The sequence below is a fragment of the Falco rusticolus genome, chromosome 15 (genome assembly GCF_015220075.1).
Source record: "Falco rusticolus isolate bFalRus1 chromosome 15, bFalRus1.pri, whole genome shotgun sequence".
Lineage (NCBI taxonomy): Eukaryota > Metazoa > Chordata > Aves > Falconiformes > Falconidae > Falco > Falco rusticolus.
This window is the reverse complement of record NC_051201.1, coordinates 2,807,543-2,830,290: the sequence shown is the minus strand read 5'-3', so window position 1 is coordinate 2,830,290 and position 22,748 is coordinate 2,807,543. Positions and strand designations below refer to the sequence as shown.

The 22,748-nt window shown below is 41.0% G+C and overlaps 1 protein-coding gene across 1 annotated transcript in view; it reads right to left on the bottom strand.

The window, feature by feature from the left end:
* Nucleotides 1-369: 369 nt before the first annotated feature.
* The window catches only part of ZCCHC14 (zinc finger CCHC-type containing 14), a 54,572-nt gene continuing 32,193 nt past the window's right edge, over nucleotides 370-22,748 (bottom strand). The window contains exons 3-13 of the mRNA XM_037408723.1: nucleotides 16,836-16,909; nucleotides 13,952-14,023; nucleotides 13,630-13,739; nucleotides 11,567-11,661; nucleotides 11,420-11,474; nucleotides 9,676-9,949; nucleotides 8,228-8,319; nucleotides 6,662-6,789; nucleotides 6,107-6,247; nucleotides 4,545-6,020; nucleotides 370-3,203 (exon numbers count right to left, since the gene is read on the bottom strand). Coding sequence (XP_037264620.1) covers nucleotides 3,148-3,203; nucleotides 4,545-6,020; nucleotides 6,107-6,247; nucleotides 6,662-6,789; nucleotides 8,228-8,319; nucleotides 9,676-9,949; nucleotides 11,420-11,474; nucleotides 11,567-11,661; nucleotides 13,630-13,739; nucleotides 13,952-14,023; nucleotides 16,836-16,909 — 2,573 coding nt within the window. The 3' untranslated portion in view covers nucleotides 370-3,147. The remainder of the gene's footprint in view (nucleotides 3,204-4,544; nucleotides 6,021-6,106; nucleotides 6,248-6,661; nucleotides 6,790-8,227; nucleotides 8,320-9,675; nucleotides 9,950-11,419; nucleotides 11,475-11,566; nucleotides 11,662-13,629; nucleotides 13,740-13,951; nucleotides 14,024-16,835; nucleotides 16,910-22,748) is intronic.

Sequence of the window (22,748 nt, the reverse complement as noted above, 5' to 3'; positions counted from 1 at the left end):
AAAAGAGAAAACATGTCGCTCACTCCCCCGAGGGAAGACTCATCGCTAACTTCTCCGTGCCCTCTCAGAGAGATGACTTGGGATTCCCTTCTGTCTTACATTTAAAAATCGTTTCTATGCCACAGTGAAATCCATTTTGAGAACTAATTCTTTTTATACTTTTAGGACAAAGATAGGAATAAATAGCATTCTTTGAAATCTCCATCTTTCAATGTATAAAAATAGGTTTTGAGAACTGGTTCTTTCAGCCGGGGAAGCTGGAACTACTATTCTAACACAAGCTGCCTTGCTTTTTGGGGGTAAGAAGATGGATTTGTGCCTTTAAAAAGAGATTGAGGATTGTTTTACAGAACTAAGTGCTCTGTTCGGACTCACCACCTTTGGTTGTTCTGGTACAAAGTGAACAGCATTGGCCAGCAGATCTGAGGCCACAACTTGCCCTGACCTAGGGAAGGGCTCTGCAATTGCTGCTGGCTCATCAAACATTTCTCTATTCCACTCGTGTTGCTTTAAGGATTCTGAATTTGAACTTATTCTAAAACTCAAGACTTCTGAATTTGAACTTATTCTAAAACCAGACTTCACCATTTAAAAACATTACCTAGAAGTACACATAAGCCACTTTAAGAAACATCAGCCTTAACTTTACATAAAGGAAACAATCCCAAAGAAAGCTCTGAAGAAAGGAATGGAACAGTTTGCCAGACAGAAGTTCGGTTTTACAGTCCTTTTGTTACGGTTTCGACTCGGTGATGAGTATTAGACGAGACTGTGTGCCAGCCTTGGGTATTAAAAGAAAATTCAACTAGTACAGATATTATTTTTTTCTGTTGATTTTTGCTATTTTGAGAGGGTTTTTAACACTGTGTTGAAATACAGTTTATTTAAATACAATTCAGTTTTAAAATATCATTTTAAAAAAGTGAAAAAACCCCAACCGTTACGGTTTGGCTTTCAGCACATGTTCCAGGCCACTGGAGAGACCCTCAAAGCTGTAAATAGTAAACATCGTCACCAAAAACTGCGTTTCCTTCACAGTAATACAGCGTGACAGATTGTTCCTACCATTGTCTCAAGCTCATTAAGGCAAAGTAAATTGCATTGTCAGTTTTCATCACTTTAGTGTTGTAGGTTCTGGAGGTTGTTCACTAGAATGCAGGTAACCTCTGCAAGCGCGGGCAGAGCAAACAGAAGCATTTCAACAGCGTGTGCAATGCTGCGGGTAGTGTGAGCTGGGCTCGGAATACACACATCAGGTTTATTTTTTTTTTTCATTGCATAGGCGTAAAAATTACTTTTTTTTTTTTTTTTTTTCTTTTTAGACCAAGCGTTACACAAATTTAGATTTTGGTTTCCACAAAGCCAAATCCGCTCTGAGCTGCAGATCACTGCCTGGACCGAGTCTGGTTTGTGGCCATCTCACGCTGCCGTGCCTCGCCGGTGATGCTCACTCACCCTGCCTGCCTCCCCGCCGAGGCTGCCGACCCCCCAGCCCCAAAAGCGGGACTGAAGGATGGCCCAGGGGGTTTCTTCCCTGCGAACATGGCCCAGGAAGCTCTCAGCTGTCAAGCTACCGCGTCACCCCCTCACGCTGACGTTTCATGGCTACGGCCTGATCTCCTGGGGGCAGCTCTGCACCACTTCAACAGCCCTTTTGCTTCCAAGCGAAAGTCAGCTGTGCCACTACCAATACTGTGCATCCTGGTGTGGTTTAAATTGGTGTAAGAAATACCTCCAAGTGTAAACAAGGCTTCAGACTTCAAATTACAGTATGCAAATATCTCTATGTCAGACATTTTAAAGAGAAGGCCTCACCCATTTAATGCCATCAAATTCCTCGGGTGAGCCATGAGGATTAGTATCTTCTTTCAACCAGACAGGACCAAACCGTTTCAAATTAGCAGTTCCAGATTCGTTTGGCTCCCTCTCAAGTCCTAATTTAGATTTGTCACCCACAAGTTATGTATGCTAAGTAGTTAACACCAAAGCTAGTCATCTACAATCTATTGCAACGAAGGAGGCTGACAATAAATCCTTCAAAGTCTTGATAATAATGAAGTTTACTACCTTTTACATGTTTTACTTCTACCACTTCTGAATCCTGTAGCAAAAGCCTTGGGGTAGGAGTCAAAGGTTTTTCTTTTCAATATAAAGTAACGCAAAAGCTTACAAACTCTGCTGCCAGAGTTGTTGGGGGTTTTTTAGGATGGTTTAAAATTCATTTACAAAAGCAGAATAATAAGGTTTCTGTGAAAGAGACCTATATACAGTAACAGGACGTAAAGGTTGTTTTGTGTATTACAGGAAAATATCCTTGAAGCCTTTATGACTCTAGAGTCTCTGGGACTTGGACCCTTGGAAACTAAGTTTATTCCACTGCCGGGAACCCAGCACTATCTAGTAATAAGTGAGACAATGAAGCACAAGTTTGTTTCCAGAAGGAACTGAAACTGCCATGTGTGTTCTTTTGGAAGGGAAAGGAGAGACTTACTTAAGATTTTTATTGTGTAGTTAAGTCACATAGCCTGCTGGTGCCAATTTTTAAAAGTTGGAACTTCTTTGCCTCTTGCACTGGTCTCAGAGTGACACTGTCTGCTAAAAGTGCAGAAAGCTTGAAGAGTTTTACATTCTTCTGTAGTGCAATCCTTAAAAATCCCAGAGATTAGTGCCTGATCACTTTTGAAAAAAAGTAGACATTTTACCTAGCCCAGGGGTGCCAAAGTCCTTCTGGCGAACGGCCACTCCTGCCTTCAGCCTCCAGCTTCCACTTCAGAATGTAGCTGCCCTGGAGTTAGACATTTCCCCTTAGAAAGTCCACATATGGCAACATTCTCCAGTAAAAAATGTACACTGGATATTGTACTTGCAACAGAAAATGCAGCTGGCCAGCTCCACCATCCATCCGGTACGCATCGGTCCTATGACACGTAGTCAGAAGTTTCAACAACAAGATCCAAGCTTGAATTTGGCAATCAAAAATGGGTTTGATGCACCCCTAAGCTAGATTTTCTACCTAGTCTAATAAAGTAAAGCACCTTTGGATTAAAAAATACATTAAGCTTAACAGCAACTGGACGTCTCAGTTTTGTATTTCAATCTCCTTCTGTCTCCATGGCTTACAGTATTTTCTTGCCAGATGATAAAATATCAGTCTGTGGAGTCAAGACTTTCAGAGGGAGGAGCGTATTTCAGCCTAAACGTACCTGGGGGAGAGGAAACAGGAGAGTTAATCTCACACCCGTTACATCTCAGAACCTTCTAAAAGAACCGACTTCTTACTGGCCACGTAGCGCAACGTTACAGTGTAACACCAGCTTGCAGCGCTGCAGTGAAGCTGCAGGGGAGGCCAACAAGCATGTGTCTGCAGCTGGCCGAAACGAAAATCAAAGCATAGTTTTACATCGGAAAAGTCACCGGCTTAGATGTACTTTTAGGGCTGGCAAAAATTTGTTGGGGATCTTTTCAATGGAAATTGCATTAATGAAATGAAGTTCAGCTTCAAAAGACAGCAGATTACATTTCTGAAGTTCTCTGAATTCGGACTGACAAGGAAGTGTCACTTCTTCCCTGCTGGCCACTATCAACCACAGAAACTCCACTAATTATTTACATTTTAGCACTGCTGTAAATTGCTGCCTCAGAACCAGTCACTTGCTAATTCATAGAGCTCAAATACCCGAGACCTCATCTGCACCGTATAAAAATGAACACAGACATACGCTATAGACAAGACACAATGTAAACCAGAACACCTCACTGCTGTCCGCGCCAGTCAAAAGGTTGTATTTAATATTTTAAGCCTACACCACACGCAAATTATCTCAATTATCTCAACACAATATGTTAATCAATCAAAAGAAAAATGGAAATGGGACTAGAAAGTGCTCTCGGTAAAGCAACATTTTTCTCTTAGTTGTTTCCCTCCTGGAATTAAGGATTTCAACTCTCTCCTGGAGCAGCCTGTGCTGCAACTGTGTAAGCAACATGCCCTACAAAATAATTACAGCAGCAAACACGGGACCTTCGAGGGCACGTGAACAGTAATTCTTCGTTTAGGTTCCTATTTTGGGGAAGAAGAGAAAGGGGGAACGGAGATGTTCAGTTTGTAAATGTCCAGGGGAGCTTGCAATTATAACCAAAGACGACCCTGGATGACGGGGGGTATAAGCAGCACCAACAATCCTGCTGCGGTTTGTCCACAGAAGCTCCCCCCCCTCCCCTGAAACCAGCCCCAGCCCCACAGAGCTCCCGGGGCTGACCCAGAGCCCTCCCTGGGCCCTGCCCTCCTGTCGGGTACGCACACAACTTCAGTTTCAACTTTTGCAAACATAGCTCAAACCCACCAGCCTTCACGAATTAGATTTTTTGATGCAAGTCAGCAATTAAAAAGGTACGGCACTGCTGTCACAGAATCATGTAGGTTGGAAGAGACCCTGAAGATCATCGAGTCGAACCCAAACCCAGCACCGCACGCAGCCATTCCCCGCGGGTCAGTGCGGTGCCCTGCAAGCCATGTCCTGCCTCAGTCCCCCCCCTGCTTTTACCTTGTCGATTGAAATCCATCGGAGGCTGTTTGCAGTCCTGAGCTCTGTGACCACTGGCCCCGCAGTTGTAACAGGAGAGATTCCCATTTTTTTTGTGACTCGAACCATTGCTGTTTCCCATCATTCCCTGTGCCTGATACACCCCTGCCGTCCCTGCCATAAAGTTCTGCATCGGCGGTACCGCAAACGTCGACTGCCCGGTCATTACGGAGTCCGGTGCTATACCGCTGTTGTAAGCGGTGTGCACCACCGGGAAAGTCGTGCTGCTGTTGTACTGCTGCGTGTTGATGTAGCCGTTACTACACAAAGGGTTGAAGGGCAGAAATGGAAAAGTAAACATGGAAGGTCCTGAAAACGGGTGCTGAAAATAGTTAGCGTAGCTGACGGTCATACCACTCGAACCACAGTTCCCGCTACACCCGCAGGAGCTGCACACCATGCAGCCGGGCGGCTGCGGCTGCTGCTGCTGCTGGTGGTGATGGTGGTGATGGTTCTGGTTTGGTACTGGGATGCTCCCTGCGGATCCGCTGCTGCTGCTGCTGCTGCTACTGCTGCTGCTGCTGCTGCTGCTGTAGAAGTTGTTCTCGGCAACAGATGAGAGTGTGGGGCTGGAGCTGGGCGCGGGGCAGCTGGGCAGATTCGCCATGGTTGCAAATGACGTGGAGGGGTGGCTGCTGGAGGAGGCTGCATTACTGTTTGCGCAGAAGCTGCCTTGCATTGGCGCCACTGGCACACTGCTCATTGCAGAAAAGGCAACTTTGGTGTTGGCTGTGTACAGAGCAGTCCGAGGATTTATTATTGCAGGGGACACCGTTATTTGCATATTACTGGAGCAGGAAGTCTGTCCGGCAATGGCAGAATCAGTAGGAAGAGACGAGGACACCAGGAGTTTGATGGGTGGACGAGCCACATGGAAGACTGTGCTGGATGTTACAGTGGCAGCAGTACTTGTTTCTACTATTAATCCTGGCTGCTGAGCTGTTTTTATCACTCTGTCCAGAGTCGAAGCGTGCACGACTTTGGTTCGAGGACCAAAGTTAATAGTAGACGTGGGTGAGCTGTTCTCAGCAGCCCCTGACAGCACTTGCAAGGGCTGGTGGGGAGAAGATGCAGACATCACATCCACCACTGCATTTCCAAAGCTCTTTTCCATTTTTATGCTGCCCCTAGGTCCAGAGGAAACTTTATTTCTTTCTTCTAAAGATAAAAGAGAATGCATAGACGATGAAAGTAGCTTCATGTCTGCATTGCCACGGTCTGATTTATGCACTGAATTTAGCATCCGAATGGGGGTGATATGAGTAGAGGCCGCTGACATCATTTGCATTGGCAGAGCATGGTGGCCGGACGGATTGGAGCCTGCATCATTTTGCACTGGCAAGACCTGAGCCGTGGGTCTGGCAGAGCTCGAAGTGAAATGATTCAGTAACATCACCGGCTTCTCCTTTTCTGAACCGTCTAAGTGAATCTCCAAACCTAGGGACAGAAACATCTATAAATACAACTGCTTTGCTAGACAAAGCCAGGCAACACAGGCACCCTCTCTGATTGTTTCTGCTTACGTCTCTCGTTCTCCTCGGCGCTGTCCGAGCTCTCTTCCCTTGTCTGGATCCCCATGGGGCTGGAAGAGGAGCTGGAGTACTCGGAAGAACTGCCCTCCCGGGGCAGTGGGTGGGCTGGCTGATCCACATCCACTCGCAGCTCTGCAGATAAAGGGTGTGCAGGCGATCAGGGAACCAAAACAAGACTGGAAACACCTACTTTACAGGACCTAATTACAACTGTTTCATGACACCATCTAATTTACAGCGATGCTCAAGATTTACAGAGATACACATGGGCTAAGAAGCAGGAGCCTGGAGGCGTAACAGTCGCTGGCTGACTAACTAGTACAGCTAGCCATTCCCAGGGAAGCCACGGAGAGGAAACTACTTTTTATTGCATTCCACAGACACAGGAATCTGACTTCTTGATTGCTCCCTATTAAGCCAATGACGTTTTGGAAGATAAAGCTTACGACAGGTTGGTGAAAAAGCAGTATAAGAACAAGCTTGCTCTTGTGCAAGGACATATTCAGCCCCGAGAGCACAGCAGTGTCCTCTGCCCCTCTTTCTTACCTGCAGCATGGTTGCCACGAATACTCTGGATAGGCCCTACATGCGTAGTAGGGGGAACCCTTGCCACACCGCTGCTGGTAACCGAAGAAGGTGTTGTGGGGTTTAGGCATCGCTTCTCCGATTTTTCTCTACAGGGTGATGGAGAAACATATGGAGAAACAGAAACTGGCTAAAGCACAACAGATAAATCAATTTCTGAATGGAACTGAAGCAGACCAAGCCCACTACATAATCCACTAAATGTTATGCTAATTTCAAATGGAAGCATTTGGAAATCACATCGATCTTGACCACAGCTTCTTGCCAGCAGTTACATTTGGACTATTTGCCATCTGATCACAGTACCGATGCTCTTCTTTGTACAAGGTAAAGCATCACCCAATGGTGACTAAAATTCTATCACACATTATGTAAGCACACCCCAAACCTAGCCATGCACACTGAAACCAAAGGGAAGCCAAATGCAGTTCAAAGTTTTCATTTTGCAAACGCAGTCTGGAAAAACTAAGACTAATGAAAAATGCTGTCAAGGCACTTTGATAAATGGGCATGGGTTTGGATTTTTTAATTGCTTTTTAAGTAACTGCAGTAGCTTCAGAATGAACATTTCCCTTGAAGCGGAGATATAAAAAATAGGACAATCTGTTGCCTCAGTTTCCCCAAAGGGCTATTGATACTGCACATAGCACTGGCCCTCTTTATGTCACCGTTGCCACGTAAAGCTGCGATCCTCCCGAGACCTGGGTTACCTGCAACAGCCCTGACTATCAGTGGTTTGTCCCCAGACAAAGTTAGGAGTCCAGATCCTGTATGGGCATCATCTGGCAACCCACATCCCAGCTCCAGCAGTCAGCAGAGGCCTGAGCAGCTGGAGCTGCCATGGCTGGCTTGGGTCACCGTGGGACGCCAAGGAGGCTCTCAGAGTAGCTGTGCTCCATCCGCATTGACTGGAAGCCAAAAAATCATCAGGTCTTACGAAGAAAAAAGCCCTGCTGGGCATCCTGACCTGCTGTGTGCATCGCCTGAGCTTGCAAACCCTACAGCTCAGTGGCTTGCTAGCCCAATTCCCTCCTACCCCATGCATCTCAGAGGCAGTAAACCCAAATCTAAATGGGCTTTGCATACCTGTTTTACAATACTTATTATACAAGTATTATATGCAAATAATATAACCTAAGCAAAAACATGTCTCTCTTGTAAATTATTTTTAAAATATTCCCCTCCTTAGAAGAGTTGTCAACATGAAAGGTGAAGACAGGCATTCATGTTATGACTGGGTTGCCACATCTTTTTAAAATGGAATTCATAAATTCTTTACATTTAGTTATCCTTACCACAACCCTGAACAGGCAACACTAAACCAGCAAGTACTAAATACTTTCTAGTAAGCCCCCATTTCAGGAGCTTTTCAAATTAACTCACACAACCGCAGAGGACGGGAGATAAGCATTATCCATATTTACAGGTGGCAATCCTGGTAGGTTTACGGTCTGGAAAGCAAAGACCATTGTAAAACCTGCATTAAATACCTTATGACCTTAAAACAATGGTTTCCCCCGAACTTACTTCTCCAACTCCAGCTGGGTCTTGAGCTTCTTCTTTGCGCCCATGGTGAGGGACTCAAACTTATTCAGATCTTCCTCAGTAAGACTCAGAAACTTGTAAAGAAAAACATTCATGCTTAGTTTTACAGCCTGAAATACACTTATTTACATTTTCAGTAAAGATCAATTCTGAAAGGCAACTTTAAAGCCATTTTTAAATCATATATTAATTCAAAGAAACTCTCTACTCCCGTTTTAAACTATAAAATCAGTGTAGAATAAAAGTGTGAAGGACTTTAAGAAAGAACATCTGTAGGTTGAATTTAATTAGGCAAGTGTTTATATGAACTATTCACAACAAAAATGAAGTAATTAATGTATATATTAAAAGAGCTTTGTGCTATAAATGAGTTTAAGATCTGTTTCTCTTAAAAAAAAACTCTAGTTTTCCTAGTTGTGTCATTTAACACAGAAATCAATGTGCACTCACCTCGTCAGTTTAACTGGGAAACATGCTTCAAAATTAAATTTTATAATAAAATATAGACATAGAATATGAAAATAAAATATATACCTGTATAATATAATGTAATGAAAGTTAAAGCCAGCGAAGTATGCCTAATAATGTATGCTTTTTAAAAACACACTAGAGTGTGCACAGTTTTGCTACTTTATTAAAGAAAAAAACCACTATCTATTTTCCCTCACATAATAAAGACAATCAAATCAGAAGACTCTGGTAACAGATTGTAATTAAACACACACAATACACCACGACCAGCACAAAGCCATCCCAATTTAGACTAAATTAGTCCACTGGAGGGCGTTCAAGGCTAAAAAACAGTGAAAGGACATGAATTCTACAGATGGAGCCGAGTAAATGCTGTAGAAGTATTCCAGACAGATAAAATCCAGCACACATAGGTATCATTCGTCACATTTACTATGCATATAGTAATACCTAAACGATTATTTCTGCAGAAAACAAACCCCTCATGTTCACTTGCAGGTACGTGCACATGCTAATGTTCATGTCAGAAGTCTCCGTGTATTTCTTTTTTAAAATATAGAGAACGAGTATTTTGGGAGAAAAATCGATCAAGAAGAAGAAATTAAAAAAAAAAAAAAAATCAACAAATTTCAGTTATCTACTGCACATTAAAGGGGTGAACAGGGAGCCAACGCAGAGCTCCTAAGACAGCAGGGAAGCTGGATCTTCAAGCATTCGGTGAAGAATTCTGAAAACAGGCGGCAGCTGTTGAACAGCCCAGGCCACGGACACAGCACAGATTGAAAATAGAAAGAAGGTTTTCATCCAAATATTATTGCTTCAAGAGAGTGCAGACCTTCACAGCATTTGCCAAGGAGTTCTGCAGTTCTCAATGCAGATGTTTGCAGCCTCTCTCTCGGCGCTAGAGAATATAGGGATGATTTAAAAGCTGGCTCCCTTTGCTTAATCTACTGCCCTACCTTCTCCATCGTGAGCTGTTTGAAGACAGGATAATATTTGTGCAACCGCAGTTTCCTGAGCCAGTCTAAGATCCCATTCTGCTCCTGTGTCTGAGGGGTCTGTGGACTGGAAGACATTAACATGGGTGAAGAAGAGGTGTCCATCTGGGTGCGATAGGCCAGCGATGAGCCAGTACCTCCTGCGTGGGAACAGTGGGGTAGTGCAACAGGAGCAGCAGCCGAGTGCTGAACATGATTCTGAGAAGACTGAATGCCAGCCACTCCACATATAGGTCTGCAAAATAGGAACAGAATTCGACTGAGCACATTGAATCTGTGTCACCCAGAGTTCAGCTGCTACAGCCATACAAATCCACCACTTCCAGCATTTCTGGGAAAACCTGCACTGTTTGATGCAAGTTACAGATTTGTACTTATGCTGTTCAATAGCACGATAAAAAAACGTGCCATTTACGGCAAAGTGTAAGCCCTACCTTCAGCTTAAGCAGAGATTTCCTTCTACAACCACAGATAATATACGTTCTACTACCTCTCTGTGACTTACAAAAGGTTTAGAGAGAATGGCCATGGTTCAGCTCTGCATTATTTAAAAGAAGAAAAGAAGCCCAAATATAACCTCGTGGATGTGGAAGTGGCAAAATAACCCACAATACCGTCTCCTTGGACAGTTCTGGGTTTTGTTGGAGAAAATGAAAATTGCGTCCTAAGAGAATGAGTTCTGAATTTGTTAAATCCTAACACAAGGCAAGAGCATTTCTTTCCTGCTTTTCCTAAGGCTGACTTCTACCTTCCTTGGAAGAGGTTTCCTTCCTCCCTCTGAAAGGCAAACCCCTGCTGTACAAGGAAACATTCAAATATGCTGTAGAGAGAAAAAAACACTTTCAGAGATGCTCTAGTCTCCCTTTGCCCATGAAGACTTATACTAGGGATGCCCAGATCTGTGCCTACAATTCGGATGAACATTATTCCTTTTAAGTATGTGCTTGAGACCATTACGACTTCTGCAGTAAGCAGCAGATCACAAAGCAGTCATCCATCACAACAGCCCAACATTGATGCGCTGATGTCAATTAGTAGCTTTACACATTTTCAGAAATGCTGCTTGGAACTGGTGCTCATGGGTTTTACTGCCAGCAGGAACACTGGCATCATCCCACCTCATCTCCCATATAACGTGGGTCAAAAGGTTGCCCTAAATTCTTCCCTGAACATACACATTTCTTAGAGAACAAGACAGCCACTGCTGATGTCATAACCACCAATGGCAAGAGATTCAGTCACTATGCTGAAAAGTTTGGTCCTATGGTAATTACATTTTATATCCTTTATTTCTGAAGCTGAAGTTGAATTCCATCTTCCATTTCCAGTAATTATCTCACATTATATTTTGACTTGCAAACTGTCTGCTACCTAAGTTTCGTTGTCTTTGCAACAGACTCACTGCAAACCTCTTCTTCAAGCAATTACCTATAGCAAGCTTCTGCAGTTACTATTATAATATGTTTTCTTAAAGCACGTAAAGAATGAAGAAATGACAACCCTAGTAGTAGTGCCTTACAGCAATATTCTTACCACTTGTCTGTTTTGGGCTGACCGCACACTAAGGCTAGAATTTCTTAAAATCTTCCACAGAGGAATATGAAAGGGTAGACACAAATAAACCCCCAAGGGGAGACACATAATTACATGTGTAATGGGGTTTTACAACTAACCAGAACAAACGTAAATAAAATAAATATTTCACCTTCCAGATGTTCCCAGCGTAGTTCCTACTTTATAAAGGGAGGGGTTGCCAGGATCTAAAAACAGGGAAGAGAAGTTACAAATGCCACCAGTTTATGAAATGTACATCAGTACAAAAAATTAATTTAAAAAATTTATATAAACTTACTTGCACTCTGAAGTTGCTGTGAAGGAGAGGAAGTGCTGAAGAACTTTCTAACGTGGTCGTTTTTCACCACATGGGAAGGTAATGGTGCCAAATACCTGCACGTTCATCAAAAGCAAACAACCCCCCCCCCAATTCCATTACATTTGATTTGCAGCTCGCTCTGCAAGCATGATTGGAGACTGTACATGAAACTTACACACTGAATTCAAAATTTTGAAACTAAAACATAAAAAGCCTTTCAAATTAACAACATCATATAATTCTGAATCAAACTAGACTTGAAATGTGCAGATATTCTTATCCTTAATACTACTTAAACAGGTTACTGTTGTGTTGCTTTCACTCTATTCAGTGTTTCAGTAAAGATGCTTAATTTAGGAGCACTGAGCACTTGTAAGGCAGAAAATATTCAAATATGAACTTGAAAAATTCCTTTCAAATTCACAGACCTGAAGACCATAAAATATAGATGTATCTGCTATTTAATTTTCTCCTCTTTGAGATAAACAGCAGATGCAGAGTCTGGCAGCGTAGGGAAAAGGGCTGTAAAACTTATGTCACATTTTCCTGGGATTGCTGTGCCTCTTTTTTGGGGAGAAAATGGCAATCTCCTAAAACTTTGCAACGTATGAAGTGTGTTCTATCAACATGACTAAACTTTTCGTTGTCATGCAAACTCGACTGCCTTTTGCCAAATCTTCTGTAGAATTGAAAACATACAGAAAGTTGTTTTTAAAAAAAAAAGCATTTTGACCATAGCTTTGTCATTTTTAAAAAGTCTTTTGAGTAAAAATAATTCAAGTATACACACACACACACAAATGTGCTTTCCACCTTGAAAAATCACAGTTCATTTCTGAATTTTTCAAATACGCAGGACTTAACAGAACAGCTTCTTTCTCTGCTCCAAAGATACAGCCGTTGCTGTGTAAATGCAGATTGCTGCTCTATTAACCTAGATTTGTAGAGACTGTTGCTAGCTAAACAGCAGCCGCAGCAACATGCATTCCCTTGTACCCTCCCTAATTCTCGTCAATAGGCTGTGATCCTCAAAGCACAGAAGGGACCGTTTGAAATGTTAACGCTGTTTGCCACGAAAAAGAATCTAGGCAGGCACCTGCTGGCTCTGACTGTGGAAAAACAATATCCACCAGGGCTCCGCCAGTGGTCTGTCTTGACTTAGGGAAAATAGGTGCTTAGCTAAAGCTCTAACAAAAGTTAATTAGTATTTTAAAATGTCATTTAATATTTTGCATAGATATAGAGAGCAGCAGCTGAAAATAAAATTTAAATTTTATTTAAATTGAGTAATTTTCCTAGCAGAACTTTCCTAGAAATTTTTCCTCAAATTTTCCTAGCAGAACTATTTCAGTATTTAGAAAGAGAGAACTGGTATGACCTGCCACAGACAACGATTTTTAAAATGGTGTTTTAGATTAGATAATGGCCAGGTGATTTATGATAATGTGAGGAGGTACTACCTAGGGCTTCAAAAATTTCTTGGCTGTTAATAGCTTCCAAAAATGTAATGGCTATAATATATACCTACCTACCTTTTTCAAATTAAAGTAAAATAAACACTACAACACCCTAAAACAACTGAGACAATAAAAAACTCAGTGAAAGGGTAGAGGCGGAAAAAATATCCCCACAACTCATCCCTCAATACAGAAGGATGACAATTCAGGCAACTATTTTTTCCTGAGTTCTGGTGGTTTTTATAAAGCAGTTTTGACTATTTTTTGAGCGCAAACCAAGCTTCTGCAAAGCCAATGATCCTCTATTTGTTTTTAACAAGGAATGAGGAAATGTCGGTTCTCCAGAAAGCTTAATACAGAATATTATTACCATCTGTATTTCTGAAGAAAGAATTCCTGAAAAATTCTTATGCACTGGAATTAGTAGAACATCAAGAAATAATTCTTAGGATCAGGCTCTAATTTCTTGAAAGTAATTTAGAATATGAACATAATATTTCTATGCCCTGTTTTTTTCTTCCACTCGGTGAAAAAAAGCCAAGTGTCGAGATGAAAAAAACCACCACCACCACAAATCCAGCATACCTAAGGTCCGATTCCAGGTCCATGTGGTTCCGTTCTAGGTAAAACGAATCTGGACCAGCTAGGCAAGGAATGAACTTCTCCAAGTTTTCTTCTGGATACAGCTGAGATAGCTAAAGGTAGAGGGTATTGTAAGTAATAAGTGAAAGGAAGGCTTATTATTCTTATGAGACTCAAGGCACAGCAATTTCTAAGTCAGGTATTTCATGAAATTCAATCCAACTGTATTATCTCGGTACCTTTTTTTTTTAATGTCATTGAACAAAATCACACACAGGGACAAAACATGTCTCCGTTTTAAGAATATTTTTCATATCGCCTTTACCTTTGAAATAAATTCAGTCACTTCAGTGGAAGATTTGGTTACCAGCGTTACTGAAGAATCAGACCACAGGACCTTAAGAAGTAAAAAGTATTCCATTTAGTAACTAATAGTTAGGGCCTTCAGTGTGATTCCAAAAGATCAAAACAGGTACCACACGTCCCCCCCAGACTGCAAGGAAGTTTGTAATGGGTGACATCAATAACGAGAAACTTTTTTTGTGCACAAGTAACTATTACTCAGTCCTCCCTCACTGCCTGATTCTCGCTGTTATTATACTTAAGAACTACTCTGAATGCTTAAAAAAGCACTTCATAGTTTACACAGCCATTGCATGCTGCAGACATCCAGTATTAAGCAACAGACTACTAAGTAATGGAAATTTTTTTTCTTATTATTGTTAAAGAAAACAGCTGGTTTGTACAATCTGATGTACAATATGAACAAGTCACCGCAGCACAACAGTGCCTATTTATAATTAATCAACTCCATACGCCATGCAAACTTGAAGATGGCAGCAAATCACCCCACTGCAAAAAAAGAGGCGAAACCTTATAGAAATGAAACCTGCAGTTACTGCTCTAGCTACGTTCTTTAGACACCATCTTGGATATGCCCCAGAAAAAGAAAATAGTTCGCTATCTCTTCCCATACACATTAAGTCATTACATTCTTAAATACAGAGGCATTTATTGCTTGGTAGATGATTAGCTTAACTGAGCCAAAAGTCAGGATTTCTTGGCACGAAGAGTATCAGCCTGAGACTGGCCAATGGTAAGTCCCTTCAGACTTAAGATATCTATTGGAGGCGTTTGGAAGGCATATGGATCTTCAGCAGTTCCATAGGGGAAGAAGCTGGGTCTGCGTGTTTAAGAATCAGGAGACCATCTTCTCACATGACACTAGGTTTCAATGACAACTGAAAACATACACAGTTTTTCCAGCCATCAAAATGCTGCCAAAAAGACTGGTGAGAGGAGAGTATTTCAAAATATATTACATAATGGAGGAATTTCCTCTCTGCAGAGCCGTTACACAAAAAGTAAGGGGAAAAAAAAGAAAAGAAGAAAGAAAACTGGAGCAGTTTCTGCTTTTACAAAGCCTGTGGGGTTTTTGTTTGTGGTTTTTTTTTTTTTAAAAAGTTTGTGATAAACGCTTTTTTTAGATTCATGAAAAATTTCAGAAGATAGAGGAGACATTTCTCTTTCTTTCTAGTTTTGTAATAACCCGACATTTGTTACGACTTACGTTTTGTTAACTTGTTGTAATTTTCAATACTTATAAAACAATACCGTGAACCATAAATGCAGGGAACAATAGCATTGCAAAGCAATGCTGTAAAACACTAAACTGCTCTATCTATTGACTTTCTATTCCCAAGCTACTAAACAAAACATTTAATAGTTGGGTTTCTAACCCAGCAAACAGCAATTTATTAGTTCAGCTAAACTATGGACTGTTCTTTCAGTTACAAGCTGTCAAGTGGAATACTGGTAAAAGTAATTTCTGGTATTTATAGAAAAAATTTGTAATAGGAAAAGATGTTTCACAAGCCATTAATATGTAACTGGAGTCCAGACAACTGCATACTTCATAAAGATTTTTAAAACCCCTTGAAAAAATCCTTTCTAATATTGATGACATTTGGAATAATCATGGGATTCAGAAAATTCAGAACATTATCCATGAATCAAGTCACTCAGAGGTTAACGTTATCAACATCGCAAGAAGATGCTGAACTGATGCTCTATCTTCAGCGGCAGTTTTAAGGAGTAACTTTTTCTTTTTGGTAAAAGTTGTAGATAATTGTAATTCTACTGTCCATTTTCTTTCAGGTTCTCCTTTTCTCACCAACTGTTTGGCTCCGCTGCCTCATTAAGCAAACCAAAGACATTTTCTGGGCTTTGCATTCTAAATTTTGGAATATGTCGTTCCAACTAGATGGGAAAAAAGCAGTTTGTCATTCTTTCTCGCCAGCACCCAGAATCCAGTCTCCGCTATTAACACAAGGTTTCACAGAATGAAGTCATTCCTCCACAGAACTTCTGAGACAAATCTGAACCTCCAAAAGTTGCATAAAAACGGGGGGGAAGCCACTTCTCCTAGCAGCTTGTGGTTAACCACTCTCATTCCAAAGAAACTATTCTCACTTCCAGTTTGAATTAGTCTGGCTTCAATTTTCAGACGACGGTTCCTGTTATGTTATGCCTTTTTCTGCTACATTAATGCCCCCTTCACCATAAAATATTTTCTTCCCTTTGAAGGCACGGTCAGATGATACTGAAAACTATCTTTCCGTCAAGTTCTTTAAGACTTTCACTACCTGGCATTTTCCTCAAGCCTTGAATAATTTCCATTGCTATTTTCTGTACTCTTCAATACCCCTTTTACAACCAGTAATGCCTGAACCACGTGCCACAGCCTCACACTCCCCTCAATGCGGACTGCAAAGATGAATGACCATCCTACCTCTTTGTCCATGCGTGCAGCAGCGCCCTAAGAGTCTAAATTCTCATTTGTCCAGATTAAGATTTAAATTCTTTCTAGCTTCTGCATTCCAGCACTTAGATAACCATTCTGTAAGCGTGGCATGATATTTTCCCCTGAATACATACTTTGCCACAACCTGCTGCATTAGAGTGACTATTTTTTTTCCTGTGTCCTACTTACCACACAGTCTCTGCATCACCCACAAATATTCATCAACAGCCATTTATGACTACTTCCAAATAACTGATTAAAAAACATGACTACCATTATCCCAAAGAAGCTCCACTAAATCTGTTTCTGGGATCTAACAACGAAGTTTGAGAATTTAACTCCTCCTGAAGTATTATCCTCCTTTTTTTTCCCAGTAAAAAAACCCAACACAATCGCCAAAACTTACCTCAAAGGAATATTCAACATTTCTTTCATTCTTCTTGTGTGCCAGTCCCTTTAATTCCACTTTTTCAACACTCACTATGAAAAAGCAAAGAGATTAGATGAATGAGGGGGATATTCTTAAATGCATGCGAAAGCAACGACTCTGGTAGTGCCGGCACTTGCTTTGAGGACATCCGACAACTTGCAGCGATGCTTCAGGTGCACAGCTCGGGCTCGCCTCACTCAGCAGACAGGAAGATTGACACCACCGCTCTGTGAGGCTTTCAGTTCTAGCCTTAGCAAGGCTTTGTTTCAACCAGTACTCATGCAACACGCTAAGTGCAAAGCTCTTTATTTCCTCACAGCCTTATCATACCACTCATTGGTGTAATAACAGAATGCTACACAAACATGTACAGATTTATCTTAATAACATCAAGTAGCGAATACCATCCCTCCGAGGGAAAACTGATGCATAGAGAAACGAAGACAGGCAAAAGTCTCCATGTTTTCAGGGGCTGATTTTGCAAGGAGTTTAGTGTGTTTTTATTACTGTGTTGACATCACGACTCCTCCTTGACTGCAGTTTCCTGGAAAATGTCAGCCTCAATTACTGCAATTGGAATAAGTTCTAAGTAAAAACAGGATCTTACTGTGGAAAGGGTTGAGTAACGGTACAGGTCACTGCTTCCATCTCTACATACGATATGCAGCCTTTGAAGACACGACCTCACACATCAGATATTTGATATGCTCAATTCTTGGAGACTCTCATTTCCCAATACACACAGATCAGAAATTCCATCATGCTAAACTTTATTAAGATCACTGATTTTCTATTTCTCTTGCAAATTTCTCCTACCTCCTACTGCATGCGTGGAGGAACACAGACAGATTTTTTTCTTATAAAGAGCCAGTTTACACTGGCTTAAAAATTCCAAAGCAATTATACTAAGCCAAAGTCACTAGAATTTTACCTCCAAGCAATGGGTGCTTGTAGGGACGAATGCTGTGTATGTTGTGGTTTCACCTTGCAGTTGCAAGAAGCCAAACCCAAAGCCCTACCATTCCATTTCTGGGGAACCTCCATTTCCAAGCTGTTTACCTGCTTTCAAGACTGAACACAGTACTACATGTAGGACTCAAACCTATGTTTATCACATACAACTTCCTCATAACGTAACTGCATGACAGAACAGTTGCAGTGCAAAAGTCACAGCAACAACATTACTAAAGGCAACCTGTTTCATCAGCCTCTCACCTCCCTGCTCCCCACAGCCAGACTTCAGCCAAAGCCACCCTATCGCCTGCCTGGAGCTTGATCTTCCTCTAGCTTAAACAATCATAACCTACAGTCTTTATCATGACCATTTAAAAATTTTTGTTGTGTCCTGTTCGTTTAAAAATGTTACAGTTTGGGTCTTGGCTGTTTAAGGACCTCCTCTTTGAGTCTTACTTCCTTGCAGTCAAAATTTTTAAAACAGGCATGTTTTAAATAGATCTACAGATGTTCATGCCTGTCTTTAAAATACAGAACTAACGTTCCTTTTATGATCATCTCAACCGTTCCTTCTCCATGTAATTCCCAATTACAATAACATAAATCCCTGAGCTTATGAATAATGTCAATTTGTTATTCACTACTTTCTCCTGCGTATTCTGATTTTGTAGAGACTTGCTCCTCTTAACATTTTTCAGTGGATTCCTCTCACGCTCCTAAAGTGATTTTACAGTACTACCACACTGTTACACCGCATGCTGAGCGCCACAGGAATGAATCTCCTGCACGCCAGATAGTGATGAGCTATCTAGACAGTACGTAGTGGCATGAAGATTTAAACATACACATAGTTCAGAGGTTTTCTTGCCATTTTAAGAAAAATCTACCTCAGTACACTTTAGAGAATTCAGGGCACCCTTAATTGTGATCACAGTTCAGATTTACTGAATATTGATTGGAATTACATGTATTTCAGAATTAGAAAGAACTTGTAAAGCGGATACTGAGAGGGGGTATCACCATACTGTTGGTGAAACAGCTGAAGGATGAGCAAATAACTTGTAGAAAGCCTAGCGTCAACTGCTGCAACATCTGTTTTGGGAGTAGGACAAAGCAAGCCAGAAAGACGTAGCAAGTGTTACTTAACATTTGTCATTTGCAACAAATCCAGCATCACTTTACCACAACTGTTCTTATCTTGGCATTTCTACCATCTTGTCTATCAATTCATTATTCCTCTAAGTAATCCAAGCAAAATAGTATTACCTTTCCACATAAAATAAAGCTATTTCTGTTCCACTATGTGGGTTAATAATAAACTTTAAATCACCTTGTGGATTTTGTTGTGCTGACAGCTACATGACCTTTTCGTGCTAAAGTTCTGGTCTGAATTTATCCAGTTAATATAATCTGCTGCAGTGGATTTATCCTCTGGAAAATGATTGCAATTAGCAAAGTGAACCATTAGGTAGATATTTCCGCACTGACTGCAAAGATCCTAAACTGAATCTTGTAAGATTAGGTGTGTTCCAGAGCATGAAATACAGTTCATCATGCAGCAGCAATATGCTTCTAGGGACAATCGACTCAGTAATTTCTAATGTTATACAAAGTACTCCACTAATTTTCTCCCAACTAGGTAACACTGTAAAAAATATCATCCGTCTAAAATAAATTAAAATTCTTGTTTAATTTGTTGAGTTCTGTGCTTTTGTTATGTGACCTCTCACATACTCTTCATATTATTTAGCTTGTGGTTGGTTTTATTAAAATAGCCTTCCTAAACCTACCATGAAAGCTTAACTTTATTCAGAGCAATCGTCACACAAAACTCAGGAAGACTAAGGTGCCATCTGCCAAGCAGAAGTGAGTGGATACTAAATTAGCTGTCTAACAAATTATTAAAAAAATTAAAAAATTAATTTCTACTGTATTTACTCTGAAAGCATGGGAAATTGCTCACAGCTGACTCTACCCGGTATCACTATAAATGATTCCATGACCAGAAAAACCTTTGTACCAAGTTAAGGACACATGATACTGTTGTCTTTTCAGGATGCTGAATTCAGCAGAACTCAAGCTTCCCAACCCAGGGGATAAAAAAAATAATAATAAAAAAAATTTAATGTTTCCAATTCGGGAGATAGCCAGAGCAAGTAAATTTGCACTACTTTAAATCTGAGCTTTAGGTCTGGAACTAATCAATGGGAACTCATCCACAAGTGGTCCAGCTATGCTCTCCATGTTAGGCTCTGTCGCTGTGCACGGGGCAGGAACCCACCAGGGCAGCTTGGCAGGGCATCGGGCATGGTACCAGATCTCAGAGACATACCTTTCGGTCTGCTCCTCTCTCCCAGCGCTTCCCTGTAAATGATCCAAGGAAAGTGCTTCTGTGTGCATGCATACATGCCTCCCTCGCTGCTGGGCTTTCTAAGCTGCATTGGCATTGGGGCACAGAAGGCTTTTAGTCATGGAGATCTATCCAGAATTATCTGGGAAGTTAAGGCAGGCAAGTGAAACAGTTGGATGAGATCACAAGTGACATACAAGAGGGGCAGAGAAATACAAAGGAGGTTTGTAGAACTTCAGTGCTGTAGGAGAGACCCCCATCGAGGCTGTGGCACCCTCTCTGTTACAAGTGTCTTGTGGCATTGTTTAGAAAAGGCCAGAGTACAGGGCTGGATCCACACCACCCCAAGCATGCATTCACAGGTCCCAGGAATCAGTTTTTTCAATAGCTGAACCTTTGCCTTTTGCCAAACTCCACTTTGAAAGGGCAGCAGACTAGAAAAACATCTTCATTCACTCACAGAGATTTTCTGTAATCAAATTTCCTAAGTTGTAGGGCTTTTTTATTACTTTATTTGCTGCTTTCTGTTAAAGACAAAAGAAAAGCATTCTTCGTGTAGTTTTCGATTGTACATAGAATTGTACCAGCTATGGAAGCTTGCCTTTGAAATGCTACAGCACAGAGGCAGTCAGAAATCACACCATTAGAGGAACTAGAGTCATCTTTTCTCCTTTTCACATAATGCTTCCTCCACGGGTAAACAGGTATCCAGGTAAAACAGATCCAGTAAGCCTGAAGACATTTTATTCTGTTTTCCTATTTTAGCCTGGGGTTTCTATCCATTTGGCTGATATTAGTGCATTTGTTATCTGACCAGCTGAGTGTTTCTGTGAAGGCACAGACAATTCCTTCCCTCTCCTCGCAACCAGGTATTAAACCCTCTGGCTTTCTTGATGCCAGCCACTGACCAGCCTCTCCCTCTGAAAAAGCAGGATCTTGGATGCCCTCCTCCTCCCAGAAATGGCAGCAGCTAACGTGAAAGACCAATTCAAATGATTTAGAATGAGCCACTCCTGACAGATCAAGGTCAGGACAAAACATGCAGTGGATGTGGGCAAGAGCTGAAAATACATCATTTTTGGAAACCACCTTAATATCCCATTGTAGGTTGTGGTTCTTGTAACTCCCCTTTTTCAACTTCTGGATCCAGCCACTGTTAACCAGTAAAAGGACTAGATAGATCAATGTCTCAAGTCCACACAGACTTTTTGTGTTCCTCCTGAAAAAGTAAAAAAAAAATCAAGATAATCACAAGTGTTGATTGAAGGCTGGCCCTTTTTCAAACTATCCAGTATTTCAGCACTAACACCAGCGCTCTACCATTTAATAAAACACCTAGTCCATCCTTCACCAGTTTTACTGTGCATATCAGTATATTTATCAGTATGCTTTCCCTTTGATTTCATGAATATCTTTATACAGTGTATTTTTTTTAGCAGCTTTCTATACCAAAAGAAAACATACATGACAGTCTAGAGCTTTTTTTTTTTTCTACACTAGATAAAAACTACAGATAAGACTGCAAGCTAGGAGCACATCACTAGAGCTGAGCAATTGGGTTAAAGTGAATGACATTGAAACTACCAGGAAGAATTTACCACACAGCCTGAAAGAGTAATTTCTACTCCATACCTAGCTAGTAATTTTCCTTTTTTATTAAATTGCTGCACGTAGGTTCAGCTTATGTGGCCTGTAGCACAGAAATACTAGTCTCCAGCATTCAGGTGGTAAAATTTGAGTGTCGTGAAACTGGGCTGAACCTGTGCAGCTCTTGAGACACAGTATTTGACAACAAAGCAGAAATGCTATGATTTCTTTTTAAGCAGGAAAAAAAATACTATGTAAAGTCCTATTTAGTTTGTAAATATCCTATGTAGTTTGTGCTATACAGGAGGCCATTGCTCTTCTGTACAGCTCTTTTTGATGCTTCTGGATTTACAGATTTATTAATTTTAATTCAAAGTTGTGCCTTCATGGAAGCAAGCATTCAAACACAAACACAGCATTTGAATTTTTGCTGAAAAGGTCTACCTCACAAAAAGGGAACTAATAAAATACTTTCCACATCCTTGTTTACACAGAAGTGGTAACCAAAAATGCAACACCAAGACTTTCACATGCCACCTCCTCCTGCTTTTCTAGAAGAAATACTTCAAAAGCAGCATTACTCAATTACTGTCGTCCATTAGACATTGGAAGGTAATCCCAAGTGACCGCACTGAAACTGGAAACAAAAACCCACAAAGTCTCCCCCTTCAACCCTCAAACCCACCATTATTTATATTCCCATACATACAGGCAAGAGAGGGAAACCAGAAGAAATAGTTTATTTGCTAGTTTCAAAGCACATTCATGGCAATGCAGCACATGAAATTAAAGGGGTTGTTTTGTTGGTTTTTCTGTTTATTATTTTTTTTTTTAAACAAAAAGATCAACTGATCAATTGAATTGGAGCTGAGAAACTGCTTACAAGTATCATCAGCTTAAGAGGGTTTTTTGCCTGTTTTTCAGACAGCTTCCTACTTTCACATTCCTGATGTTTTTAAAAGCTTTTTTTCCCTAGCCTATGATGGAGAATGAAAAAA